General features: G+C 38.9%; 2 protein-coding genes across 6 annotated transcripts in view; one reads left to right on the top strand and one right to left on the bottom strand.

Annotated features, from left to right (window-relative positions):
* Positions 1–1265: 1265 nt before the first annotated feature.
* LOC148429463 (uncharacterized) lies at positions 1266–8900 on the bottom strand. Of its 4 annotated transcripts, none has more exons than XR_015864760.1 (5): positions 7843–8900; positions 7610–7755; positions 7289–7373; positions 6852–6894; positions 1266–2670 (listed from the first exon to the last, which is right to left on the bottom strand). XR_015864760.1 is itself a non-coding variant. In XM_088407790.1 (5 exons), the coding sequence occupies exons 1-5, from the start codon at positions 8153–8155 to the stop codon at positions 2102–2104; spliced, it is 426 nt and encodes a 141-aa protein (XP_088263916.1). In that variant the 5' UTR covers positions 8156–8900; the 3' UTR covers positions 1266–2101. The 4 variants fall into 4 exon arrangements, 1 of the variants encoding a protein (XP_088263916.1); XR_015864758.1 differs by lacking the exon at positions 7289–7373 and having other exon boundaries at positions 1266–2264; positions 2526–2670; XM_088407790.1 differs by lacking the exon at positions 7289–7373 and having other exon boundaries at positions 1266–2264; positions 7843–7905; positions 8145–8900.
* The window catches only part of rasa1a (RAS p21 protein activator (GTPase activating protein) 1a), a 23771-nt gene continuing 17357 nt past the window's right edge, over positions 7686–14099 (top strand). The window contains exons 1-2 of one of the 2 annotated variants that reach the window (XM_088407741.1): positions 7686–8002; positions 8097–8886. In XM_088407741.1, the coding sequence (XP_088263867.1) occupies positions 8378–8886 (509 nt within the window). In that variant the 5' untranslated portion in view covers positions 7686–8002; positions 8097–8377. The remainder of the gene's footprint in view (positions 8003–8096; positions 8887–14099) is intronic. The other variant, XM_088407732.1, reaches the window with a different exon arrangement.

Here is a 14099-nt window from a genome sequence, read left to right as displayed (position 1 = left end):
TTTAAAAGCAAATTATGGTAAGTACAGTGAAGTTGTTCGGATTTTAGTTTATTACAACTGTCTGCCTTCGTCGTTATCGAATCATCGTGTCATATGTTCCGCACAGATGTGAAATCCAACATGAAGAAAAATGAAAACAGAGCTCGGAAATAGTCATTGGCATCAATCGGTTCAATTCAAATCTTCTTCTGGAGATAGTCTAAGAATAATTCTGTGCATAAAAATATAGGTGTCATTCTTCATTTGAAGAACACAGCATACATATCTTTACCTGCTGTGACCTTCTTTTTCACTCACATCCACCATTGTTCCTCCAAACATAATGCAAAACTAAAGCCCCCCAGGGTGATGCTTTACAGCTCAAGTGTGCTGCTCAGTATGAACCTACTTCAACTTCTATTGTTAATCTTTAAATTTTCATTCAAAGAATTGGAATAAATAAAATAAGAGCCAAACAGCCATCAAGCAGTGTACTGATTTTTAATCGAGCTGTATAATGTAATTTTGGCATCTGACTTCACCACAATCTGTTACTTATTAACACAATAATATGAACTGTGCAATAGACAACAATATCACATTTTGAATACAATGTATCTGGAATGATAAAGGAGTCAGCAACAGCTTAGGTTGTTATTTGGTCTCTGACCTACTTTGGGTGATTCCTATCCCACCAAAGTAGTGTCTGCAAATGAACTGGCTGCAAAATGAGGTTGTTTTTTTTTAATTTAACTGAAAAACAAGATATGATCTCATCCTCGACTTATTTTTTTCTTTGCTACATTTCATTATTATCTGCACATTGCACTAAATCACTCAACAAATTGGAATGCCAAATGTAGCAAAAAAACAAAAAAATGAAAAGTCTGCAACACAAATATCAATTTCTGCAATGTCTGTCTGAGAAGGTGTAGGAAAAACACATTATGCATAGCCAAATGTGCTGCAACAATTCAAAATCAACAGGGGCCATATCATGTGTTAAACAGCAACATAGACAGCAGAGTTGAACAGTGGGGAATTGCACAGGTGATTGTGAAACACAGTCAACCAAGAGGATGGATTTGCTAAAAGCTTCCACTGATCAATAGACATTAAGCTCTGTTGAACGGGTAGTTTCTCCCCAAGGAGTGTTAATCATCAAACACGTATAGACATGGACACTTAAAACATAAAATGTTGCTATTGTTCCTAAAGGATATTCATAGTCTCGAGTTGTAGCCTTATCAAACAGTAATTTAATAAAACCCAGGGACAGAAAAATATAATGTTTGAAAAAAAAAATCATATTATTTTTATTAATGCTTATATTGCAGTAGATACAGTACATATAGCATAGCAAATTACATGTCTTTATTCTCTCACCCAAATCATTTCTTTGCTGGCATGCACAACATGGACATGATATATTGGGACTTATTACCAAACACAAAAGATTGTAGTCATCAACAACAATTGTTTGCGGAAAATTACTGCAATAACTTGGTTGTTAACCATAATACAATGTCTATTTTCTATATCTATTGGTGGCGGGGTTAGTTATTGTTTATAATGAGGAAAAAACATTTATTTGTCTACATGCTTGTAAAATTTGACTTTATAATTCTCTCAATACTTTTTTATTGTAAATATAAGCCATGCAAAAACGCTCAAGAGTCACACAAACTTTCTTGCGCCTGCCTCCATTTCCCATATTTGTCTCACAGCAACATCAATACTTGTAGCAATCTATCGAGTTGGGGATTTAGAGAGGGATGTCATTGATTCAACCTGTGCTGTGAATGGTACAGATAAAAAGTCCAAAAGTAATGACTAATCAATAATTCCTGCAGTCAGAGAATTATGTTAGTGAATACTATTTATAGATAACAACCTTAGCAGTGCTTTGTGGGTCTCACATGAGATCATGTTTTGAGCATGACATATGTGTGAAGGTAAGTAAGGCAACATAGAGGTACATGTCCTCTCCATGGGAGCACATGGTGCAGCTGTGACTGTCAGCACGTCTTTGGGGACGATCCATTATTTACACTGTGTCTTCCTGTGACCCCGATGAGACATGACAGGAGCTACAGGAAGCTCATAAATTAAACAGAGGGGCCTAAAAGCGCAAGAGGGGGAAGGTACCCGGTGATGGCAAGGTCTGGCAGAGACAGCAAAGAAGCGGGGCTGCAGACTGCAACGCGCATATTGCACGGCTTGAGGGGCTAAAGGGAGGTGAGGCAGGAAGGAAGGGATGTAGGGACAGGAGGAAGATGAGAGAGCTGTGGAAAAAAAAAAAAAACCTTTTGGAAAATAAGTACGATAGTCAGAGGATATAAAAGAAATGGTTTGGGGGGATGGGTAAGACGTGCGGTAAAGCAGCATACTGTAACATACTGTAGAAGGAATGCTATTAAGAGGCTACAATGATTCAGACAGGGAAGAGTAATGGACGAACCAGCAACAGCAGCCTTAATTTAGCCGCAGAGACATTAATCCCTTCCTGATGCACATAAAACACAGCAGCAAAGATGATGTCATACATTGAGAGCGGACAGTCAGCGGGGAGTGTGATGTCTCAGCTGTTGCTCAAATAGGACGGCCACGAGCGGCTTCTGGTGTCATCCAGCATGCTCAGACGGGATGGATGGGATAACCTCATTTAGACACTCACTCATGCATCAAATGCTGAAGCCCATAAAAAAAGAGAGGAAAAAGCACATCCCTTGTATGAGTGAAGTAATACAATTTGACTAATGGATATTGAGGTCACATGCAATTTGATGGATGCTGACTTTTTTTCTCCGCTCTGAGTATATACACCAGTGCAGATATTTCATAAATGTGAGAGTATTTATCAAACATACGATGTCTATGTGTATATTATATATATATATATATATATATATATATATATATATATATATATATATATATATATATATATATATATATATATATATATATATATATATATATATATATATATATGATTGGTGCATTGTACCAAATCCTAGTCTGGTGTCATTGATGAAACCAAGCATGGCATGCAAAGATCAGTCAGGTGGCTGCCAGTTTATGGGTATTTATTTTCTTCCACTCACAAATGCACACACACCATTTTTATATTTTATGATGTTTGAGTGTAACTTTTACAAGAATTGCTTCTAATGCCCAGCCTATTTAATGGCCCTTGGAGAGCATTTTTACTTGACATCACTGATGGCAACGGAACCGCCCAGACTGTTGGTGCCAGGGTGATATCATCCAATAGCGTACCTAAAGCATGGGCACTGAGCCACACAGTACATTTTCATATGGAGGAAAAACCGTATCCTAGACTTTCTAGTCAAACAATCAGGATTTTTTTTTCCCTTCAAATATTGATTCACAGGCTGGGTGAATTTAGTTTGTCTTATAAAATGGGAATTTATCTTTAATTTTGCATTAAAGATCCAAAAGGAAATCAGGCTTTTCAATAGGAAAATACGTGAAGCTTAACAGAGCTTGTCTTATCGATGTTGTCCATTAGCTGAAATTGTAGTAGCTCTTCGGAGTATCACTTGTCCATCTACGTATATTCGAGTGTGCTTAAACCCCCCCAGGAGCCCATATGGAGGAGACTCTTTCCGAGCAGTATGACAAAGCACAAATGTGAAAATACAGACTCAAGCTTTATATTACCAAATAAAATTTCCCTGTTAGCAGTGGCATGGCAATACAAACCACTGTATATACAAGATAACGGTGTAATATTAGGTTCCTTTGAAACTATTAAGCGATTTATGAAAAAAAACTAGATATTGGTCAGAAGAATTCTAGTCGTGGGAAGGCAAGATGATATTTGACATTTAATATAATTACAGTGTCATTCATTATTTCAACATCTGACGCAAGTGCAAATGTATACTTGTCTTTATCAGCAGTGACAGACACCACAATGACATTTAGACACCTTTGTAAATGTTGCAAAAAAAAAAACTGTGGCCAAAATGGGAAGCAACAACAGTGTCGTACACAACTGTACAGTTGAACCAATCCCCCGACTGATTCCTTGCAGCCTCCAGTGCCAAGGCACTCTCCTTTGACAAAGTTATGTTTGGGCCAAGCTGCCACGATCACTCTTCAAGTGTGACTGAGCAGGACATGTGTTTGGCCAATACCCCACCCCCAATTACTACACTAACACTTTACCCTAACATGCACTGAAGTGGCAGCTGCAAACTTTCTTATTTGCCCCTCGAAAAAACAAAGTAGATATAAAAAAAAGTGCCTGTTGTATAAAACGTTAACCTGTCTCACACCCATAAACAATAGTTCACCAAAAAAAAAAAAAACAGGTCCCCAAGTACCACCATCATGTCCAATATTATAAACACAGATGGTAGTGTAGTCAGTCCAGGGATTCATCTTGCACAAGATAGAAGTTTTCTCCCACAAAAAGATATGTAATATTATTGTAAGCAGCTGAAGCCTTATGCAAGATTATAATGAACCGCAAAATTTCCTCCAGGATAAAATGAGGAACCTGTGTGTATCGAAAATATACTAAAAAGCTGCAAGAAGAAAAATCTTAATATTTGAGTATACTGTATTTACAAATAGCAGCAAGCAACCCCCCAGTCATATTTGGTATAAATAATGGCCTATACAATGCTGCTGGACCTGAAATCATGTTTATTACTGAAATCTGTGTATTAATGAAAATAGTCAGTTCATGATTCAAACTGTTGGTACTATGTCTTTCAAGATACAGTAATTGTATTTTCTAAAGGATTATTTTAAATGGTGTGTCTCATTTTAATGATTCCATATGTGTATTAACAAAAATACTGCTTTCATGGCTCAAAAAATTACATCATTCAAGCTAATTGTGTTTTTGAGAGGATTGCATTAAATGATGTGTCTCATTTGAACAATTCCAAATGACACATTAAATTTTAACCACCTGTTTACATTGTTTAGTGCATGGCATAAATCATAAAGCATAAATCATCATCATTTCATAAATCCCATGTTGGAAAAGCACACCCCAAATCCCAAGGACCTTTGCTCACGCTCTTCATGCGTCTGTGTCACTGTGTTTTTTCAACTTTCATGCCAATGCTGTGAATTATTCACTCAAACACCTGATGTGACCGTAAGTATCCTTTGATTGCTTGGTGGCCAAGTCGACTCATGAGTCAACTTTTTGTGTTGGAAAACAAAGGTGTATCATAAAAACGGAACAAAAAAACACCATTTTGTTGTCGTAATTCAATTGTTTCATCTGCCATAACACAATGAATGCTTAAAAAAAATTCTTGCGTCGTTTTTTTTCTTAAGGATATTAATTAGATCAATTAATTAGGGATATTAATTAATTCCTTCTTTTTTTAATGCCTTGACAGCTCTAAACAGAATATGGTTAGTTAGTCAGACAGTATAACGATTTAAAGTGAGGACAGGAACAAGAGAGTATTTAAATTGGAAAAAAAGACAAAAAAAACAATTACATTTGGTCTCAGTTATGTTGAAACAGACCAAAACAAAGCTGGACAGTTGTTCGCCTTAACATATTTTTAATTCCTTGGCAGTTATTCAACCGAAAACCTGGCTCCTTATTCGAGCACGCTTGCCGAGACACAAATACAGCAAAGATGCACACAATGGTGTTTATTGAGAATACTGCCAGGATTTGGGAATAGAAAGAATGCCACTCAGCAAGCCTGACCTACACCCAACTGAACAGTCATGGAATAAGCCAGGGTATGCTGTTTGCGCTACGGTGAGCAAGACAACCGCGTTGGGTAATTTACCATGACTCCTGATTGAGGACTGAATAGAATGTGATTAGACAGCAGTTTATGACCAGGTTGACGACCAGCATAAGTAGAAGCTACCTTGCACCTTAGCTGCAGTTCCTCAATGCAATACTAAGGCACCTGACCGTTTGTAAAAGAAGTATGGGTAAACAGTAAAATGGTCGACACGCCTGGTTTCCAAAGTCTTCAAGCATCCAGTCAAATAAAGGGCAACAAGAGTCAATTGGAATAGCAGATTGTGTGACTGCAAGAAAAAGCTATCCAAGAATAAAACATTTGGCGTCAACATGAATTAGATTAGCTGGGAAATACAGTAATTTCCAAAATTATAGTTAATAAATGCATTTTTTTTCACGGATGTATTCTGTTATGGGAACTGAGTCAGACACTGCCCTTTTTCATATTTTTCTTCTCATATCAAGCTCACCCTCAAGATTCTTTGGTCAGTCAGGGAAAACCAATTAACTGCATCCTGTCCCAAAATCTTATTACTTTCAGTTTGAGGATCCACAGCACACTGTCACATTTAGTCATGGTGACTAACAGGCCAAGCAGCAATGTAGCTTGTTTGTTTGTATCATGGAAACTATTCTGCCCAGTGTAAGTACATGGTGAGTGTATGCAATTCATTGGGGAAAAAAACAAAACTTTTTTTCCACATTCAGGCCTGTCCTCTTTTGTCATGTCACACATTTCGAGTCATTGCATAATGGTTCATAGATTAACATTGACTCTGAGCAAAACAGTACAGGTTTGAACACACAGATTTGGAGTGACAGGTTTTTTTGTTTGTTTTTTTTTTTGTTTTTTCAGAAAAGACAGAGAATGGAGAGTCCATGCTTAATGTAAGAAATATCTAAAAGAGATATTCAAATGAGCAAGGAGCCATGTATTCCAGTTGTTGTACGATTGTATGAGCATGCTTGAAAAATAGTAACTGCAATGCCCTCGGGCCTTTACTGGAGTTGGTGGGTGGAGATGGACAGTGGCCCACATGACCACGTGCAGCAGCCGTGACTAACATTTAAATGATGTTTTGGATCTTGAAATACAAGACAGACTTACAGGGTTCTGTTTCGCTGTTGAACTCCCTCAAGGATGCAAATACCTAAAAATAAGAATTGAGGATCAATTGAAGAACAATGTAGTTATTAAAAGGCTACTGTATTCACTTGTTGTATCGGAAAGAATATAAAAACAACAATGCAAATAAAACAAGAGTGTTCATGACAACATAGCCGAAGGTTGTGAGGAAAAAATAGTTCCAAGAATGTGTGGAGAATGAAGAGTTTGTGTTTGCGCTTGAGTGGAAACACCAGCAAATTCCTGTGATTTCAAACAAATTAAGAGGGCAAGAAATTCAAGCTTTTAACTCACGGTAACGCACAGAAGTGAATAGAAAGCATAAAGCATCATCCACATCATAAAGCTGACTAAGAAAATACTAAGATAGGCAAAGCTGGTTTCTGGCCTATTGAAGAAATACATTTGATTATTATTACCATTTCTGGGTGTCCCCCACCTACTGCCCGAAGTCAGCTGGGATAGGCACCAGCAAGCCTGCAACCACTGTGAGAATAAGTGGCTCTAGAAAATGGGTCAATGGATGAAACATATTTTGTTTTCATACCAAACAACTTAATTTATATTTCTTTCATGTTCCAGCAACCAAAAGGCTTCAAAGCAATCATAGTGTATTGTATGAAAATAAGATTGTTGAAATAAGAGATTAGCTGATAATCTATCTGATAATCCTGTATGTACGTGGAAAAGGAGGACTCAGTGTCACTGAATAAGAGTGTTTTAAAACTTTTGACTAGTACCGTATCTTCTACTTGCGGTTGATCGCGTTGTAGAGAGGCATGAATGAAACGTGAACGGTGCCGCTCTGTGCTCGCTTAGTTTGGTCTGCTCAGTGGGCTCGGGAGGAGAGAGGGAGAGAGCTGGGGCAAGACAGCAGCCCACAAACCTAGAAATCAACGTAAACTTAGCTCCCAGCACGCAAGAAATGTCGACTTTGACATAGTGATATGATCGGGGTCGCCCAATAACTCACCACGCCGTGGGTTTAGGCGACAGGAGCGGGTCGTTTGTGGACATCGCTCGCGACGACCAGATTCTGTACGCAAGAAAACAACAACAGAGGTTAAAAAAGGAAAGAAAAAAAGACGAGGATTGCAAACAGCAGTGGCAATAAAACAACGATATTGCCGAAGGTGAGCTCCGAGCATAGAAAGCTTCAGCATCGAGACTTGCTATTCTGTTCGGCTTTTTCAACATGTGCTTTTCCGGTGTGAACTTTAATATCAGGAAACAATGAAGAGGTAGCGAAGAAAGAAGTCATCAAGTGTCTTGGACCTGCTAGCCATCCAGCTTGTGAGCTAATGCGAGCTAAAGCTAACGCGTGCTAGTTGCAGCCCATAAGCGGAGTTAGCTTGTGGGCTAACGCTAGCTGGCAGGCTCAAACACGTTTTGGTCAACTTTTGCTCTTGTTTCCCTGGAGCTCAAACGCTGACGGAGTGTCCTATCAAAAGAGGGGAAGGGCGGGCTCCCTTCTGGACTTGTTCCCCTCTACACATTTCCCCGGAACGATGGCAGCGGAGGTCAGTAATGAGGAGACTGGCTCGGTCACGGCGGGGACAGGCGGAGGAGGCCCGGAGACGGCCCCGTTCCCTTGCTATGCCAGGTCAAGCAGAGTGAGGATGGCTGATTTGGGACCTCGTCAGAACTCGAACGCATATCCGGACTCGCCCCCGGACACGAGTACCATCTATCCTTTGTCAAGTGGGGATATAAGCGGATCAGCAATGTCCACCGCGGGGAGTGGCGGAGGTGGACATCCAGTTTTCCAAGGAACGAGCTCAGGGAACGTGGGCGGCATGTGCGGCTCCCCCACTTCAGAGGCACCAACCTCTCGGATTTCACCCACATCTTCAGTCCCGGACGGGGTGGCTGAATTCCCCCCACTTCCGCCGCCTCCTCCCCCTCCCCCTCCTCCTCCAGGTAGTGGTGGAACGATGGACGAAAGCGACCTGCAAGATGGGCCGGAATATGAGGAGGAAGAGGTGGTGTTCCCCCTCTCTGCGCCCCCGACAAACCAGTGAGTACCATAACACTGGCGGTCATGCTTTACCAAGTGATGCGTGCGAACCAACACAGTTATGGTTGGTAGAAATGGGGTCAGAAATTTTCGGGTAGTTTCAAAAAATGGAAACTTTCCATGGGGATAATCTTGGATTACACAAAATTGAACCGCACTGCGTATAAATTAATTTGATAATCAATCTGAAACACAGCATTGTTTGCTATTCATGAAATACTTGTTAATTACTGTTTGAATATGTTACCTACACTCAATTCGCAGTAAATTCAAATGCAATGTTTCCAGTAATATTTCCAAAATTCAAGATAACTTTCCAATTAAATTCAGTGGATACTTACAAAAATGTACCACCCCTTTGCAACCCAGCAAACACAGATCACACTAAGTTACGTGTTTTAACTTGAAATGAAACAAGCGATAAATATTGATTAAATATGGTTTTTGTTGTCAAATCCTGAGGTTATTAGAGGCTGAAATTAAGTATTCTGCTGCATTATTGGAGAAAAGCATGCAGTAGGGCAACACTGAATCCATGATGATTTAGAGCAGTGCTTCTTAATTATATTTTGCAACCCCCCCATAGAGATAACATTTTGCACCCCCCACACACACAAACACACACACTTGCCACACCGACCAGAAATAAGATTATTATCTATAAAAATTGTATAAATATATCTAAAACTGTATCCTTTTTAACTGACAAAAGGAACGAGCAATTTAAACCAACTTTCAACAACTGTTAACTTCTTTTTCTTTTTTTTTAACAGCATTTAAAGTTTTTTATATGCAGAAACTTAGCCAAGTGTACCAAAGTGCCAGAAAAAAAAGATGCCAATCCTTGTTTTATCACAGCCCCTGGCATTGCTTCGCGCCCTCCCAGGCATTGAGAAGGACTCTTTTAGAGAAAGATCCAGTTTATATATTTCAGATCATAAGTTATTTTTTGGTCCATTTTAAATTGTTTAGCAGACTTTGTCTGACACACACTTTATTGCTAAACTCCAACATGAACTTGAGCTTTAAAGACATCATCCCTGCAAGTATTTAATGCAACAACCAGTGGTAGCCATCATATTCCTAAAGATAATGACTGCTTTTGTAGTTATTTCCTAAAGGGAACAAAGTGGTACTTGAGTTTCTTTTTGTTCAAATGATGCACCATTACTATTATTATTCAAACTTATAATCAAATTCTTATCAAATTCAAAGGAAAAACCGTAAAAAAATTGCATTTGTTGTCACACTATAGGATTGGTTTTTGCATTAGTTTTATATATCAGTACATGAGGATTTTAAGCCTTGACAGAAGGCACTTAAATTGTTAAATTGTACTCCCCTTAATTTGTTTTATGCTTCATCTTTTGTAATCATTGCTAGCGCCACTTCAGAACTGCTCAGTTTCTAAGTGGTCATCAACAGATGACAACATATACAAAGTCATTTTGTTGATGCTTGTAATTGAAATAGCTTTTTATGACACATTGCACTTTGTTGTCATCATTGTCTTATTAAGATTACCTTATCAATATTTTTGGCATTTGTGACTCATTTTAGAATTATTCACACCTGTGTTGCAGTAATGTCAGAACCAAAACATTGCCACACCCTGACTGTAGGCTCAGAGATGATGTTATAATGCTCATACAACACAGATATTTGTTATACTCTAATTAGCAAAGTGCAACACCTCATAATTTCTGGCCCTTGTCCTATGAGACATGTAAAATGTGGATTCATTCACCTTTTATTTTAGGTTATAAAGGCAAGCAGTTCAAGCTTGAAATGGTTTTGATTTTTCTGCAAAATCTAGAAAGTAAGTCACTGCGCTCAAACAGCAAGGCTTGGTTTATGCGGGCTCTGTGCGGCTCTACACGTCAAATAACGTCATTTTGGCAACCAAGCCCCTCCATGCGGCGCCCGCGTGGGCCAGATTTTCCGCAACGCGTACCTTACGGAATTTCTTTACCGCGGGGAAAACATGGCGGGCGGACTGTTGCTTATGGAAAATCGCTGGTACAAACACTTAATTCGGCTGAAAGGACTACAAGACCTAAATACCGTAAACAACTCCTGGCGAGCACGCACACCGGGTAAAGGTGGAGAGTCTCTTAAAAAAAAGCTTGGAAGGGTTTCAATTGTTTGAATCTACTAGAATTCTCTACCTCTGTTATTGTCAAGCCAAGACTTAGCAGCAGCCTCAATTGAGAGTGGAACGTGATGACGACACTGAAGTTGGCTTCATGGCGCGCTTTCAATTCCACTTTAAAAGCCTTTAGATGGCAATGTTTGCATGACAAAAGCTTCTGCTTTTCTAACCCTGATATATTATTTACCAGTGTGAAATGACGATGGGTTTCTCGCCTGATTCCTAATATATACCATGTTAGTGGTCTATTGAAACCCATTTTGAAAAATCAGATGACGGAAAATGACATTTTGACTGCGAATTGATTAAAATCTGCTTTAAAGTAAATAATGTGATTGGTTCTAAGTAGGCTTTTTTCCATTGGTTTTCACTGAGCACGTATGTTAGCTGTGTTGCCTTGTGTGCTAATTTCTTGCCATGCCGTGGGTAAGCTTTTTAATTATTTACTTTATTTATTTTAGTTTATTATTACTATTTGGAAGTATCGAGCCTTGAAGCCTTGTTTGTATACTGCTTCTTAAAAGAAGGTCAATAAGGAGACATGTTTGACCAAACATGATAAATAAACGTGATTAATAATTATGATTTCAATATTGACCAGTATTGAATAATAGTGATCATTATTTTGGCCAAAAACATGCAGCCCAACTTCTTAGTATGATCCGCTTTATATGAAACATGAGGTGACCAAACCCAGAAACAGGTTAGTGACACACTTGTCTTGTTATTACAGTGACACTAACAATGTGACACAAACAAAGGGAATAATTAGTTGGATTAAACCAGATTGCTGTGATGAAATTTGGTATGTTTCAACCACGACTATATACACATTACAAGTATATTTATTGTTCATTTTACACTCACAACAGGCTGCATAGAATTGTTCTCTTAACCTTATTCTAGCACCCTTTCTTATCGTTGACTGTATTTCTTCACTGCATGGGACAAAGACTGATATTCAATTCTTTTGAGTTAGCAGCTTGTGAAGTGTATTTTATATGAGTGGCCAGTGGAAAATGTTTACCCTGACAAAAGTGGTCTTCGCTGCGTGTTGCACACTGACCGTGAAAACTGAACTCGGCTCATTGGACAGAGTGCCCCTTGTGAAAATATGAGCCACCGAGAGCAGGAGAAACATTCATAAACATCTTCTGCTACTGACGTTCCATTCATAAACTAAGTGGATGCAATAAGTGTGTCACACTGATGGTTAGCAAAGTCAAGATACAATTGGCAACACGAGTTCATTGCTTCTGCCTGGAGAAAGTGCAAGCTTAATGCCTGAGCTTAAACAAACAACTCTGGGAAATGAGTTGTAAATTTTGAAGTTTCCACAAAGATTAGAGACTGGCTAAATCAGACAGGGTTTCCCAGAGTTGTTGAGAGGTGGGGGTGGAAGCTTTGAAGATGATTGCCACCGTGTAAATGAGTTACCTGATTTTCTAGCTGTTAATGGAAATGTTCAATGCATAGTTGCATACGTGCGTGCCCATTGCTTCGTGTGACTTAGACAATGGGACTCCTAAAAGTCTCAAGCACACTGTCGGATTGGATCACAAGATTGCAGAGGCTCACTGTATCGCATACACTATTCCTAACATAGTTCAAAAGAGTGCTAAAGTTTTTAAATTACGGATTAATTCATCATCATAGATTGTGACATTTATATACTGACCCTCCTGTCTTCCTTTGAGAAATGTTTCATGTTTCTAAACATTTCCTATATTGCAAGCTTGTAACACCTATACCATATTCAAATCTTTGCGCCACACATTGATGAAGAACAAACCTATAATTTCCATACATTTTCATTGCATTATGCAACGTCCTGTCATGCTCTTCCAATACCCACACTGCTCTGCCTTGTCTCTCCAGCATCCTGTTTTTCAACACTTCTGAGACATTCATTGTAACCTAAACAGGAGCCTCAGCGGAGATTCAGTTGCATTTGACAGACTATTTGAATGACTTCTCACTGGGGTAGAGTAAGAACTCCAACCACTGTTTCATTAGCCTCAAAAACTATGTTTCAAAGAACACAACAGGTAATTTGAACTGAATATTGAGTATTTGGATTAAAATTAAAAATACATATTTTTTGCTTGGTTAGAAACCTATTATAAACACAGATCAATCTACACATTTCCACTTAAATATGAATCCCCAACTTTTATAAAGTTTTGATGAACTTTTTAGTGAATTTAAGCTGACAGTGCGCCTTATCTGATGCGCCTAATATATTGATGATATCAAATGATATATACTGTATAACGGTACTGATATTGCAACTTGTTGGATACAAGTATGTGCGCGCTGGTCAACAGCAAGCCCAATGCAATGTCTCTCAAGCCATGAAGGAGGAGCGTCTTGCTACTTTATCTCAATTTGGTGGAGTGAGCTTTATGAACATACAGTCATACTAAAAGTCAAGACGAAATAAGCATTATCCATTACTAGACAAACAATGCGTCACAAATAACCCGTGTGAAGGGATGTGCATCGATGCTAACATTAGCTATTGGTCGCTATCTTTTCATATGCTAATTGGAATTTTGGCAAGCATATGATGCTTAAGTGTCAACAGCTTGTGGCAACAACAATTTCCAAAACACATAAAAACACAGACTTACAATAATTGCTTTCAGTAGAGTCCCGAATGGGGGAGTCATCTGAATGAGCATGGCCTTCATGCTATTGTAACCGCTGGATTGTAGGGAAGTGTCCGGGAGTGATGACGTCAGGGGGGGCGACAGGAGACGGCGAGATTATTTGGAGGGAGTTGAAAAATAGATGGGTGTCTGCTGGTTACCTCCCAAAGGAATATATTTGTTCTGCGTTCCCTTCCCGTTGCATGGAAAGCTTTGGGACACCTTACACAAGTCACAACACACAGCGACTTCCTGGCTGTACCGCCAAAATAAAGCTGACAACGGATGCTTATAAACAAATAAACTAATCTGTGTGTTTGTAAACTCAACAACACCATACCAATCACAAATAGCCATTTTCAAATCAACAAAACAATATATGATAAGGTTTTTGGTTGCATTCCTTTCAG

The sequence above is a fragment of the Hippichthys cyanospilos genome, chromosome 1 (assembly GCF_059441005.1).
Source record: "Hippichthys cyanospilos isolate Australia breed blue-spotted pipefish chromosome 1, RoL_Hcya_1.0, whole genome shotgun sequence".
Classification (NCBI taxonomy): domain Eukaryota; kingdom Metazoa; phylum Chordata; class Actinopteri; order Syngnathiformes; family Syngnathidae; genus Hippichthys; species Hippichthys cyanospilos.
This window is presented reverse-complemented; position numbering and strand designations above follow the sequence as displayed.

Excerpts from the sequence above, each read along its gene's own strand:
- LOC148429463 (XM_088407790.1), bottom strand. Across the intron at positions 7,756-7,842 it reads TCGCCTAAACCCACGGCGTG|GTTTGTGGGCTGCTGTCTTG; the intron begins GTGAGTTATTGG and ends GTTGATTTCTAG. Across the intron at positions 6,895-7,609 it reads AACCGCAAGTAGAAGATACG|GTATTTGCATCCTTGAGGGA; the intron begins GTACTAGTCAAA and ends TCTTATTTTTAG.